General features: G+C 42.1%; 1 protein-coding gene across 2 annotated transcripts in view; it reads right to left on the reverse strand.

The window, feature by feature from the left end:
- Positions 1–14,252, reverse strand: part of sf3b3 (splicing factor 3b, subunit 3) — a 101,536-nt gene that overhangs the window by 49,628 nt on the left and 37,656 nt on the right. For both annotated transcript variants that reach the window (XM_084317378.1, XM_084317379.1), the window contains exons 15-17: positions 13,356–13,511; positions 6,863–7,006; positions 1,174–1,296 (exon numbers count right to left, since the gene is read on the reverse strand). In XM_084317378.1, the coding sequence (XP_084173504.1) occupies positions 1,174–1,296; positions 6,863–7,006; positions 13,356–13,511 (423 nt within the window). The remainder of the gene's footprint in view (positions 1–1,173; positions 1,297–6,862; positions 7,007–13,355; positions 13,512–14,252) is intronic.

Genomic DNA, 14,252 nt, shown 5'->3' on the forward strand with positions numbered 1-14,252 from the left:
GACTCGGGACTTATTTTATTTGGAATATAATGACTTTATACGCAAAAGTAGCCTAGTTTTAAGTTAAAATATTATAAATCTACATGCCTTGAGGATGTCATTCTTTATATAGCCTGCCTATCAGGAAAAAAAAAATATTCTAACGGAAACACTGATACCGTGATATATACCGTTACCGTCTATGCTTCAAATTATACCGTGATATAAATTTTAGACCATACCGTCCACCCCTACGTTCGACCTCCTATAGTGAGCCGAACTGAACTGAACTCAGACACACGGAGAGAGCTGCGGCGTCTGCTGCTCCTCCTCCCTCCCGCACCCGTGGCTGTTGTAAACACTAGTCTCTAGTGGGACACTGGGACCTCGGTGAGCCTGCCAGCCGGCTAGCTACTGATAGCTATCAACAAATGCTCCAGTAAGTCTAGTAGTGCATGATAGCTCGCGTTAGCTTACTGTTCAAAACGAAACGTCCCATTAAACTAAATAGTTCAGATAGCTCCTGATATCAATGTCTTATAACACTGAGTCGATGCGTATTCGAGCTGAGGGCACGCTGAATATAGTCAATAGGGTCCAGCTGCAGCGCCGGAGAATCCGGGCCGTAGCTGGAGGCTACAGTATAGGGTCCAGCTGCAGCTCCGGGGAATCCTGGCCGTAGCTGGAGGCTACTCGAGTACACACAGACAGTGGAGCTGGTTGCATATAGCGAGCATTTAGACTTGTTGCGTGGTGGCGATGTCTCGCAGATAATACAACTACAAGTATGATTATATAATATATATATTTTATTAAAAACAAAATTATATAAAATAGTTTTTTTTTAATCAAAAACAATCGATATAAATAATGGTAAAATTGTTATTTAAAAATGTTCCCCTAAAAAATATTTTTTGCCCCTAAATTTCTCATTTAGGGGCAAGTGTGCCCCTAGTGAAAAAGCTTAGCGTACAGCCCTGAGAGGCAGGAGTTGTTTGGTGGTTGACTGACTTACTGCCAACCTGACTCACCAGTAGGGTTGGGCACCGAGAACCGGTTCTAATAGGAACCGGTTCCTAACTTCCGGTTCTGGAAGTAACACATTTGCATTTCGATTATTTCGATCGGAATCGGAACCGGAATCGTTCAAATCCAAACGATGCCCAACCCTGTGACAATTGAAAGTTGACTTACTGCTTCCTGCCCTTGCATCCTGACCCTGAAGAGTTTAACAGGTCGTGAGCCCAGGTAGCGTGTTCTGGTGTCCGACAGGTCACCGGTCACTGGGTCCAGAACTGTCCTCAGCAAGACACCGTTCTGAAGAGAAGAAACACAGTAGAAGCATTTATATTACTTACATGGTTCCTGCACCTTTCAACGAGTTAAAGGGGACGTGCATTGCTATTCCTTGCACAAAAATTCATTGTTTTATATTTCTAATCAAGTAGTCAAAAGCATAATTTTTCTCCCTTGACAGTCATCCACACAGTCTGCGACTGGCACAGAGAGAGATTGAGGGGAATACTAATTAATTTCGCCGCGGGGGGGGGGGGGGGGGGGGGGGGGGGCATAATCCCACGGGACAATGCATTTGTAACTTGTTTCAAATGACAATATATACCTCTGTGATTATTATTGTACGGATCGAAATACGGGTGTGCGCGTGGGAGCATGCGCAAAGACATTACAGTGATATGCTAGTGCTCCCGACTGCGAGGGAGAGAGAGATAGATAGAGAGAGGGACACACGGAGCATTTACACACAACCTGTGTAAATGCTCCGTGTGTTTGTGTGTGTGTGAGAGAAGACGGGTCCCTCTCTCTCCCCCTCGTTCTGTGCCTCGCAGTCAAAACCCGTTTGAGGAAGTGTCAGGTTACACTATGCGCTACAACCCCTCTCTCTCCCTCCCTCCCTCTCTCTATCTCTCTCTCCCTCGCTCGTTCTGTGCCTCGCAGTCAAAACCCGTTTGAGGAAGTGTGCACTACAACCATAGAGGGGGCGTTACTGCAAATCAGTGCTATATTCACGTCAGCAATACCGTCAAATCAGAGTTAGTGGAGTGAGGGAAGATCTCGTGAACTCGAGACTAGACTGATGGCGCGCTGATGGGCTATTATCATCCTAACCCAATACATTTTAAGACCCATCACAATTGTATTTAAGACCTTTTTAAATTCCGATTATTAAATTTAAAAAAAATTCAGGGTATCTGCAGGTTTCAACAAGTTCGTTTTGAAGACCTTTTTTAATACCACTTAGAGCCAAATGTAATACCATTTTCACAACCATACTAGCAAACAAAAACTAAAAACACACAGACACACTCCTGTGAATAAAGAAAGTTTACGTTTTAGGCTGGTGTGTGTGTGTGAGAGAGAGAACATGTGCCCACAGTAGGGCTGTCTTAAATACTTCGAAGCTTCGTTCGATGGCATGAGCTTCGAACATTAAAAAAAAATCGAAGTTTAAAAAAAAATATATATAAATAAAATCTAATACCTTTTAATACTCCTAAATGAAAAAATGTATGAGCACACAAAGAAATTTAGGAGCACCCAAAAATATTTAGGAGCACAGTGAAAAAGTAAGTTTATTTTATTTTTTCAAAAATAAATGTATATTTGTACTGTGCGTGCATGTGCAAACGGGACACACATCTGTGCAATAGCACATACCACCAAAGTCACTGGCCCACTGTGTGTGTGTATCTGCGTGTGCAAACGGGAATGGGACACAGGCATTTGAACTATTAAGTGATAAACACTTTGAGCGCCACTCACGGCTTTATTCGGGTTTACGCCCCGACCGTTGAATGCCACGTCACGGCTATTCTCAGGTGATTTTTTATTTATTTTTTATTAGCGATCTGAAATCATATTGCATCACGCAAGCCTACCGTTGGAGATCCAGGGGCCGCCGGCGATCAGATGTGAAAAAAGCGCCCCCTATCGTCTCCCAGATGGTAAATCACCCTTTTGGAATGGACTCAATGAAAGTGAAATGGGAGAACGGATTTCTGACTCCACATTTTACTTCTCACTGATGCAGCCGGAGTTACCAGAGTTCATTCTGGAGCCTCTGAGCCGCGGGGAATCATGTGTTATACTGTACACACGTTGGATCAATACACTTATCGATTTTTTCGAATGGTGATCAGGAATTGGAATATACCATTTGGATACCATCTGATGTCAGGTAAGGAATCTATGTTATCAGTGTTAGGATAATCAGACTGGTTTTCATGGAGATAAGCGTTTCCACTATATGTGATATAGCTGTTTCACTGCAAAAGCCATGAGGAAATAATAGCAGCGATTATCAGCGCACGGCACGAGCGTGCGTGCGCACACATACTATCGATCATCTAGCATTTATTTGAAAACTATTCATAAATAGACAGACGATAACGTTCTGGAATATTCCAGTAAAAGGAGATTATCATAGAATGTGTTGTTTTTTCTTCGAAACAGAGTGGTTTTCAAAATGCTATAAAAAAGAAATGAAGCGATAAAAACACAATCTGCCTTGCCAATGTTGACTGGAAAATGATTCTTTGATAAGCGATGGGCAGATTAGACACATAGCCATAATTTAAAACATACCGTAATTCCTCTAATAGTAACCCCGGCTTGTATTTGTTTCAACTGTAGCGGATACCAGGCTTGTATTAGGAGGAGGCATGTATACGAGAGGCCTATATTTCTAATTTTCAAACAGATCATAATGAATAAATCAACATTTTGTGTCAGTTTGAACCCAGTAAAATGTACTGGGTTAATTTATTGAAACCAAGTACTGTATGAAATACGGTAGTAAACAGTGCAATTACAGGTGGTCAAAAAAAGTTAAATAAAGTAAAATAGTGCAATCACAATACTGGTATAATAATAATAATAATAATAATAATAATAATAATAATAATAATAATAATAATAATAATAATAATAATAATAATAATAATAATAATAATAATAATAATAATAACTTCGTTTTATACAATTCTGAGGTAGGCTTACTCTCTTGGTAAACATTAACACCATACCATTATATGGTATTTACTGCACAGCCAGGCCAGCATATAACAATAACAAAATATACTGCCTATGGTAAATCCGTTGAGGGAAATACCGTAATTCCTCTAATATACATGAAACCCGGCTTGTATTAGGAGGCCGGCTTATAATTGCTTAGCTCAACAGCGCACCCGGTCATTAATAGAGACCCGGTTTTTAATTGAATACCGGTTACTATTAGAGGAATTACAGTAGATTAGGCGATATTAACGTTAACATTGGCCGTGGACCGTGGCATCAAGGGGGTAAGAAAGGAAAACCCGGCATGGCGCTCAAAGTGTTAATGCCTACTGTGGCAAAGTTGTAGCCAACAACTAGGCCTAATAAGAAAGGCAGTGACATTGAACAAAAAGGAGACACTGGCATTACCACCAGGGCCATCAGTAGAGGGGACTGTAAGAGGCCCTTTCGGTATACTACCTTTGCTAAAACTGTGTTCTCTGTTAAAGGTGGTAACTACTGGAATAGCCTACTAGTTGTGATTAGAGAGTGCCCCACATACTCCATGTTCAAGACCCATCTTAAACTGCATCTTAAGGCAAACCAGAACTGTGATCATTTTTAATCTGATTTAGTTTATGTAACTTGTTTCTTGTTTTTATCATTGATTGTCACCATGCTTTACCCTAAGCAGGCTATATATTTATTGAAAGAGTTTTGCTGTCTCCTGGTGTAAATTAGCTCTTGCTACAACCCTGCATGTTTACATTTTGTATTTTGTACTTGATGTTCATTAACATGTGCTGTCCCTATCAAATCAAACTACTGCTACAAAAGTAACACTTAACTTTAGCTTTTGCCCCTTTTATGCATACAATGCCTATGTTTTGGCTGTGTTGCTCTTCTAGAAAAATAATCCTTTCAGGGTTGCCTATTGAAATACTGTACACCTCCAGTACAGAAACATTGTTTATGAGTTTGCGTGTCAGGTAGACTATTGATTGACAGTCGATTCTGCCAATTACGTCACACCGCTTGCACTCCGGCCGTCCGGCTCTGGACCCTATTGCCCACCTCTGCTGTTGATAACGCTAGCCAAGTTAGCTGTACACACATACACAGTGGGCCAGTTACTTTGGTGTAGGGGTGTAACAATGCATCGATCCTAAGGGGAAAATTCAACTGCATCGATTTGAAAATGTTAGAATCGATTATCGCAATTTGAATGTGTACACAGTGTTATGTTGTTATCATGTCCGTTACAGTCAACACAACGACATACGCTACTGCATCAACGTTATGATTAACAAAGCAAGGCATTCGTTTTGTTGCATTAACGTTATATTACTATTGCTATCTCTAAATCTAGGTGTTCTAAAATCTATTGCTATTGGTAAGACTATAATAAAGGTGCTCCCATAGTCGAGCGGACTGTACTCGGACTGGACTCCACGGAGTTCTGCTGCTCGGAAAACGCTCGCATATTGCAATGGCAGACTTCCAGGAAGTAAACAAGCAAAATGAGAGCTTCCGATTGGTCATTTGCTTTATTTCCCATGAAACCAGTCACGTCACTCTACTGTGATTGGACCGTTGGCTTGAGTGCAATGTGGGACTTGTAGTTTAACGATTCTCAGCGGAGAAATAAAAAGAACGACTGAGGCTGTAATCTGCACTCGCACGCCGTGCGAGTAATTGATTTTTCAGGTTCGCACACACATATTTTTAGGGGCATATGCAAGCAATATGGTCGCACTGTAGAGCCCTGGGATACCCTGTTTTTTTAGTAGTGGTTTAACTTCATATTGTGTGTGGACGTGTGCATCTTGTATATTTCCATGCTGAGATCAGAGGTATTGGTAGTTCTCTCCATTGGTTTTCAGTCAGAGAAGAGACATGAAGACTCATCACTTCTACAGCAGGACATAATCTAAGCTGTGTATAGGCCGTATGGTGAAGGCTGTATCGTTTCATCCCGTTTCCACCTCTGCGAATTACACAATTTTCACTCTGGGTGAAAGATATATTGGTGTAGATTTAGGAACAAAAAGTTCTCCATTGACAAAATAAGAAGAAGAGGAAAGATCTAGTCCCGACGTTAAAACTATGATTGCGCAAAATGGGCTATTTTGCCAATAGAGAACTTTTTGTTCCTAAATCTACACCAATATATCTTTCACCCAGAGTGAAAATTGTGTAATTCGCCGAGGTGGGAACGAGAATAGTTTTCTAGCCACTTCTCAGCCTTCACCATACGGCCTACTCAGGGTGTTGGTGGAGACAGAGTTCACGCCATCTCACCCAGATCCCTTTCCTGCTGAAGCAGTACCCCAAACGACCAGTAACAGTCGATATTGCAACGACCAGGACTCATACCACACCGGTGAACACTGCCAATTGTGTTTGAAGGGACACAAGATGGAGGTACCTCTGCCGGGAAATGTAACCCGGTTCTCTGTCGTGGTAGGTGAGTGCTTAGACCTCTACACTACCCCCATTCACTTCTATTCTATTAGCATTTATAACACAAACAGACAGATGAATGTACCTGCAGTCCTATGTTGAAATAAAGGGTGGGTGAATGTATATATATAAATTATGTGTGTGTGTGTGTACTGTATGTATATATGAATGTACCTGCAGTCCTATGTTGAGGTAAAAAGATAGATAGGAACAGACAGACAGACAGGCAGGCAGACATATATATGTACCTGCAGTCCTATGTTTGGGTAAAAAGATAGATAGGAACAGACAGACAGACAGGCAGAGACAGACAGACAGGCAGACATATATATGTACCTGCAGTCCTATGTTTGGGTAAAAAGATAGATAGGAACAGACAGACAGACAGGCAGACAGATATATGTACCTGCAGTCCTATGTTGAGGTAGAGGAAGCCAATGGTTCCCTTCTCTCCCAGTTCATCCTGTTTCTCCACTCCTCCCATCTCTACTATACACAGAGACTCAGGTTGGGCAGGCAGGGCCTGCATACTGAGAGGCTGGAGACAGTCCTGGAGAAAGAGAGAGACATATGCTTAACATATGTATACACACAGACGTATGGTATACCAAGGGCAGAGGAGTTCCACATGCATCCTTCTCGAACTTGAATAATTGGTAGAGAACTACAATTAGGGGAGCACCGATATAATGGTCGCGTATTGGTATCGGCCGATATGTGCCTTGTTGACTGCAATCGGCCTATAAGATCAAATTCACCGGCCGTGAACATGCAGGCCGGGATACTGGAGAACATAACAGCGGCGATAAAACTGAACACGGACACGATAAGGAATGATATTGGGAAGCTACGGGAGGAATTGAGGAAGGAACAGGAGGACTTCAGAGGTGAAATGAATACAGAAATCAAAAGGGTGGAGGAGAAGATGACGGAACAGAACAGAAACGTGACCGAGTTACAGACTAGGACTGCTCACGCGGAGGAATGGAACACGGAGATACACGAGGTATTAACATGTGTGATTCAGAAACAAGAACAGATGGAGACAAAGATGTCGGACATGGAGGGGAGGTCTCGGAGAAATAACATCAGAATATGGGGACTGAAAGAAGGAGTCGAAGGGGAATCGGTGACCCTATATGTGGAAAAACGTATCAAAGAACAAATGAAGGAAACGGGACTGGAAAAAATGGAGATACAGAGAACCCACAGGGCGTTGGCTCCGAGACCACAACCGGACAGACCTCCGAGGGCGGTGATTATTAACTTTCTGAGATTCGAGGTTAAGGAATTGGTACTCAGAACCGCGTGGACCAAGAAGATTGAAATCGAAGGGAAAAGACTATCATTTGATCACGACTACTCGACAGCGGTAGCGATAACACGCAGGTCCTACGCGGGACTGAAGAAAACCCTGAAAGAAAACGGAATGAGATTCCAGTCACCCATGACCTCGCTAAGGATTCACTGGGAGGAAGGGACGGTGACGTACGCGACGGCACGAGAAGCGGAGCGAGAGATGAGACGGCGAGGGATGAGGATGTCGGAGGACGGAGAAGGAAGGAGGCGGGAGGAACAGACGCGGAGCCTGCACCAGAGATTGGAGGGAGCACGCAGGTGGATCAGAGTGGGAGACCGAGACAGGAGGGAGGAGAGAGGAGGAGGCGGAGGTGAAACGTGACGGAGCGAGGACTGAGACGGATGAGGAGGCCAGACGGAGAGGAGGCGGGAGGAGGCGAACGGATGAGTACACACACAAGAGATTGAAAAAACTATTCAAATAGAGACAAAGTATAGAAACTGAAATAACATATACATAAGCACACATTCCCAGGTAGAGGCAGGATATAGAAATGAACGTAACGTATACATGGACACATAATACACAAGCTGATGGAGGAAATAAATGGAAATATAACTAGGTTTGATAGGCGAGACACAGAACATACTGAAACAGATATATAGACACATGCTGTGAGTAACACAGTTGGGAGGGATTAAGGGGATAAATGGACATCACATAGAAAATAGAGAGGAAAAGAAAATAATAAGGGGTACACGGGAGGCACCGCACACGGATATGGGAGGAAGGAGGGACAATGAAACATATGAATCACATTGAGAGGGACCAAGAAAAGAGGGTCTTTGATCAAAAGGAAGGACAGAGCGCTTTTTGACCAGGAGATCGAAAGCAAAAAAAAAAACAGTAAGAAAGCTGGACGAGCGATTGGGGGCAAGGGTTTCAAACCCCCAAGCCGTCAGGAGGGGGCCCCTCGTTAGGAGGGCAATTACCCCTCACCCACCAGCAGGGGACAGGGGGGGACACAGGGACCCCCCGAACGCCTTGGGAGCACTTTATGTAAAGTTTATGTTTTTTATTTATGTTAATCACTATATGTATTCGGTGAAGAGAGCGGAGGCTCCAACCGGAGGGGGGAATGAGTGTGACATGGGGGGGACTGACAGACGAAAGAAGAAGAAAGATGACAAGGGTTAAAGGTATAAAAATGATGTCGTTAAACGTTAATGGAATGAATAATGCGATAAAAAGGGGCAAAGTGATGTTGAAATGTAAAAAAAGTGAGATGGAAGTGATTTTTCTGCAGGAGACACATTTGGTAGCACAGGGTCATGAGAAACTGAAGAGATTTGGATATGAAAATGCATACTATAGTTCCTTTGAACAAAACCCGAGGAGAGGAGTAATCACGTTAATCAAAAACAGTCAAATTTGAATTGATCAAGGAAGTAAGAGACAAGGAGGGAAGGTTTGTTCTGGTGAAGGGGAAAATAGAGGGCCAAATGGTTACGTTAGTAAATGTTTATGCACCCCCAGAGAGTGAGAGGGATTTATATGAGACCATTTTTGACATGATAGTGTTGGAACTAGAAGGGATATTGATATGTACGGGAGATTTTAACGTAGTACTGAATTACGACCTAGACACCACGAGTACTAGAAAAGGACGGGCGCCCATCAGTAGATATATGAATATTCAGATGACGGAAATGGGAATTACAGACGTTTGGAGGGAGATGCACGCCATGGACAGGGAATACACACATTACTCACACCCACACGTGACATATGCGAGAATAGACTACTTTTTGATGACGACGGGGGACAGTTACAGGGCACGGGAGAGCAGTATAGGAGTAGCGGACATATCGGATCACAGTGCCATATATCTGACAGTAGATCTAGAAGGGAGACGGAGGAACACGATTTGGAGACTAAATGTAGGAATATTAAATAACAAAGGGGTGGTGAGTCAGATCAAGGAGGAGATAGCCAGATATAAGGAAGAAAATGACAACGGGGCGGTAGACCCGAACATTCTATGGGACACACTGAAGGTAGTGATAAGGGGGAAATTGATGGAAAAAACAGCAATGCTGAAGAAGGCCAGAACGGAGACATATCACAATCTGATAGGGAAGCTGAAGAAGCTAGAGGGGAGACACCAGATATCAAAAGAACAGGAAACGCTCTGAGAAATCAAAGAAGTAAAGGCCAGGATAAATAGGGAATTATTGACGGAAATAAAAAAGAAAGCGAGGTTCATGAAACAAACGTACTATGAAGGGGGACCAAAAGCGACCAGACTGTTGGCTGGGAGAATTAGAACGCAACAGAAGTTGAACACGATACACACAATAAGGGATACAAAGACTAATGAAATATTGAGGGACCCAGCTGAAAGAGAGGACATTTAGAGAATACTATGAGAAATTATACACACAGCCAAAAGCAGCGGGAGAAGAGGAAATAGAAACATATCTGGAGAAGCTAGAGTTACCATCGATAGGGAAAGAACAGAATGAAGAATTAAATAAAATAATTACGGAACAAGAACTGGAAGATGCAATTAGTAGAGCTAAAAACAACAAGTCTCCGGGGAGCGACGGATTCCCATCGGAATTCTACAAGACATTTAGAACTGAATTAGCACCCATGTTAGGGGCGGCGTTCAGACACACGATGGAAGAGGGAAAAATGCCCCCCTCGTGGAAGGAAGCCATAATCACCACGATACCGAAGGAAGGGAAGGATAGGGAATTATGTAGTAGTTTCAGACCTGTGTCCATACTCAACGTAGATTACAAGATGTATACATCGATAATATCAAAAAGATTTGAGACGTTTATGCCAGACATTATAGATGAAGATCAAACTGGATTTATTAAAGGGAGACAGACACAGGACAACGTGAGAAAGACATAGTAGAGGAGATACAAAAACAAGGGGGTAGCGCGGTACTGATTAGCCTAGATAAATAAATCGAAAAATAAAAACATTTCGTTGAATTTTTTTTGTCGGGCATAAATATCCGTATCGGCCGATTGTGTTATTTGAACAATCGGTCGCAAAATTTTCATATCGGTGCATCCCTAACTACAATGCCTCTAATATGGTAGAGATAACAACACCTCCAATTCTCTCTCCTCCACTCCCTCTAGAGTGGAAACACTCAAATAAGCTCCGATTTTGCCCTCAAATGGTGCAGCTCATGTCTGGATTCTAAACTCCTGTTGGGGAGGCGGTGCCACAGTAGCATCCCAGGAATGCAAGCAGCTCATGTGACCTCTGACCCAGTGGGCCTATGGATCTGGGCTCTGGAACAGAGTCACTTTCTGCTCATCATCATAGTATGTCCCGAAGGTTAGTAAAATCCATACATACATACGTGTTGAAAATCTGTGGAATTTCCCTTTAAAATAACGCTGCCGTTACCCTTTAATAATGTCCTCAAGTCTAGTGTGAATGTTAAAAAAAGTCACAGGACTGCTCCAATATCTAACATTTACAGACTGGCTAACAGCTGTAACAGGAATACCACAAAGGGATTGGGCATTTACAGGCATATTCATATTGTATTGAAATATGCAACATTTCCATAATGTATTATTCCATGAATCACCACATGATTTACCCCACACATTACCACATTGATTAGCCTATGAATCACCACATGAATTACCCTATTCATTACCACATTGATTAGCCTATGAATCACCACATGAATTACCCTATTCATTACCACATGAATTAGCCTATGAATTGTATCAGAAAAAATCTTCAGATACATGTTGAAGTCAGCTTGGTCCATTTTGGCCAATGTGTAAATAGGATCAGTTCCAACTGACAAGAGACACACACAGCTAGCTAGCGAACACATAAGCCTGCTTGGATTTGTCCCTCAGTCTGGTCCAAGAACATCCTGTGCTTTTAAGGTGTGTTTGTGTGTTTGTATTCTCCATCCACACCCTGCATTCTCCATTTGTATGCATGTACTGAGGAAAAGTTGTTTTTTTATTAGGAAAGACTGAAACAAGCTGGCCGGTGATTTATCATCATACACAGCCAGCATTTAGCAGCATTACACTGACTGAAACAAGCTGATAGCTTCCTGTAGAAACATATCACACAGCAAACATTTAGCAGCATTGCTGACTGAAACAAGCTGGATAGCTTTCTGTAGAAACATATCACACAGCTAATATTTAGCAGCCTTTATACAGACTGAAACAAGCTGATAGCTTCCTGTAGAAACATATCACACAGCAAACATTTAGCAGCATTGCTGACTGAAACAAGCTGGATAGCTTTCTGTAGAAACATATCACACAGCTAATATTTAGCAGCCTTTATACAGACTGAAACAAGCTGGATATCTTTCTGTAGAAACATATCACACAGCTAATATTTAGCATCCTTTATACTGAAACAAGCTGGATAGCTTTCTGTAGAAACATATCACAGCTAATATTTAGCAGCCTTTATACTGAAACAAGCTGGATAGCTTTCTGTAGAAACATATCACACAGCTAATATTTAGCAGCCTTTATACTGAAACAAGCTGGATAGCTTTCTGTAGAAACATATCACACAGCTAATATTTAGCAGCCTTTATACAGACTGAAACAAGCTGGATAGCTTTCTGTAGAAACATATCACACAGCTAATATTTAGCAGCCTTTATACAGACTGAAACAAGCTGGATAGCTTTCTGTAGAAACATATCACACAGCTAATATTTAGCAGCCTTTATACAGACTGAAACAAGCTGGATAGCTTTCTGTAGAAACATATCACACAGCTAATATTTAGCAGCCTTTATACAGACTGAAACAAGCTGGATAGCTTCCTGGCAGACTTATCACACAGCTAACATTTAGCAACATATATACTGAAACAAGCTGGATAGTGTCATGTAGACCTATCACACAGCTAACATTTAGCAACATATATACTGAAACAAGCTGGATAGCTTCCTGGCAGACTTATCACATAGCCAACATGTAGCAGTATTTATCCTGAAACAAGCTGGATAAGAGTAGGTTATGTCCCCTAAATCCCGGTACTAACCAGGAACCAGTTCTAAATGAGTGCACTGATGAGGTCTGACATTGTTGGTTCTGCCATCTGTACTGGAGAGAGTAGAGTGAGGTTTATTTAGCGTCAAATATGATTTCCCCGAAATGTATGGAAATGTTGCAAACATAATCTTGCTGCTTTCTCTCTCTCTGTGCCAGTGTGTGGTGCGAGGGCCGGAGCCCATCTGTGGTGTGAGGGCCGGAGCTGGGTTGATTTAGTCCCAACATGAGAGAAGAACTAAACCGTGTGAAGTCAGTTACATTTTACTCCAGTTAATGACAACAATGTTTGTTGCCAGAAGTGTAATAAAAGCCTTGCCAGGAAGCAACACAATACAAGCAATGTATCACAACATCTATCGAGCTTTTCATTGAGTGATCGAAAGAGACAGATTAAGAAAGACGCATATAGTGAGAATGAGAGTGAGTGTGAGTGAGTGAGTGAGTGAGTGAGTGAGTGAGTGAGTGAGTGAGCGAGAGAGCGAGAGAGAAACAGAGTATAACAGTGTGTGTGTTTGTACCGAGGGGTCCAGGGAGATGATGCGCACGGTGTTGTCGACCAGTCCCACGGCCAGGAAGCGTGAGCGCTGCTCCCCAGGCGGCACGTTGGCCAGACTCATACACACCACGTCAGCCGACATCTCCTTCCTCTCCGTGTACTCATTCAGCTGACCCGACTAGAGAGACGGAGAGACAGACGAGACACCAACCAAATTAGGGATAGACCAATACGGATATAAGATAATGATCCAATATCGGTATTGGAGAATTAGAAAAGATACAGAAAAAATGTATAACGCACATCCTCCGTTCCTTGGTGCCGAGCCAAACTGTTAAAAACAGTAGTACATGAAACAAAGCGGGGCTCGCAACTCACTTTTGATGAGACAAGGTGTTTTTTTTTTAAATTGTGACAAAAAATAGCAGATACAACGTTTCGACCCTTCCGGTCTTTTTCAAGTATGAACACAACAGAAAATTGCATCTTTTTTATACAGGAAATGAAATGAATAAATTAGCTATCAGCCCCACCTGGTGATCAGGGGCGGTACCAAGACTTGCATGATTTTGTTATACATTTTAGACATTGATTGCATTTATTTGACAATGAAAATTACATACAATACCAGTACACAACCTGTACAGCCATCACATATAATCTAAATCGTCGAGGATTAAAACACTAGGGCTGTACCGAATGCTTCGAAGCTTCGATCATAATGTTGACATTCGAATTCTAAATCAACATTCGAATTTTAAGCCATTTCGTCATATCTTTTTTAAAATTTCTTTCTGAGACAATAATTTGTATAGACACTGGCAGTTTGTTCCACTCATAGGCTGCAGAGTACCGAAAGGTATTTTTCCCTATTGACATGATTTAGTAACAATTTATCTTTTACATTTGAAATTTTCTT

The sequence above is a fragment of the Notolepis coatsorum genome (assembly GCF_963971535.1).
Source record: "Notolepis coatsorum genome assembly, chromosome: 6".
NCBI lineage: Eukaryota > Metazoa > Chordata > Actinopteri > Aulopiformes > Paralepididae > Notolepis > Notolepis coatsorum.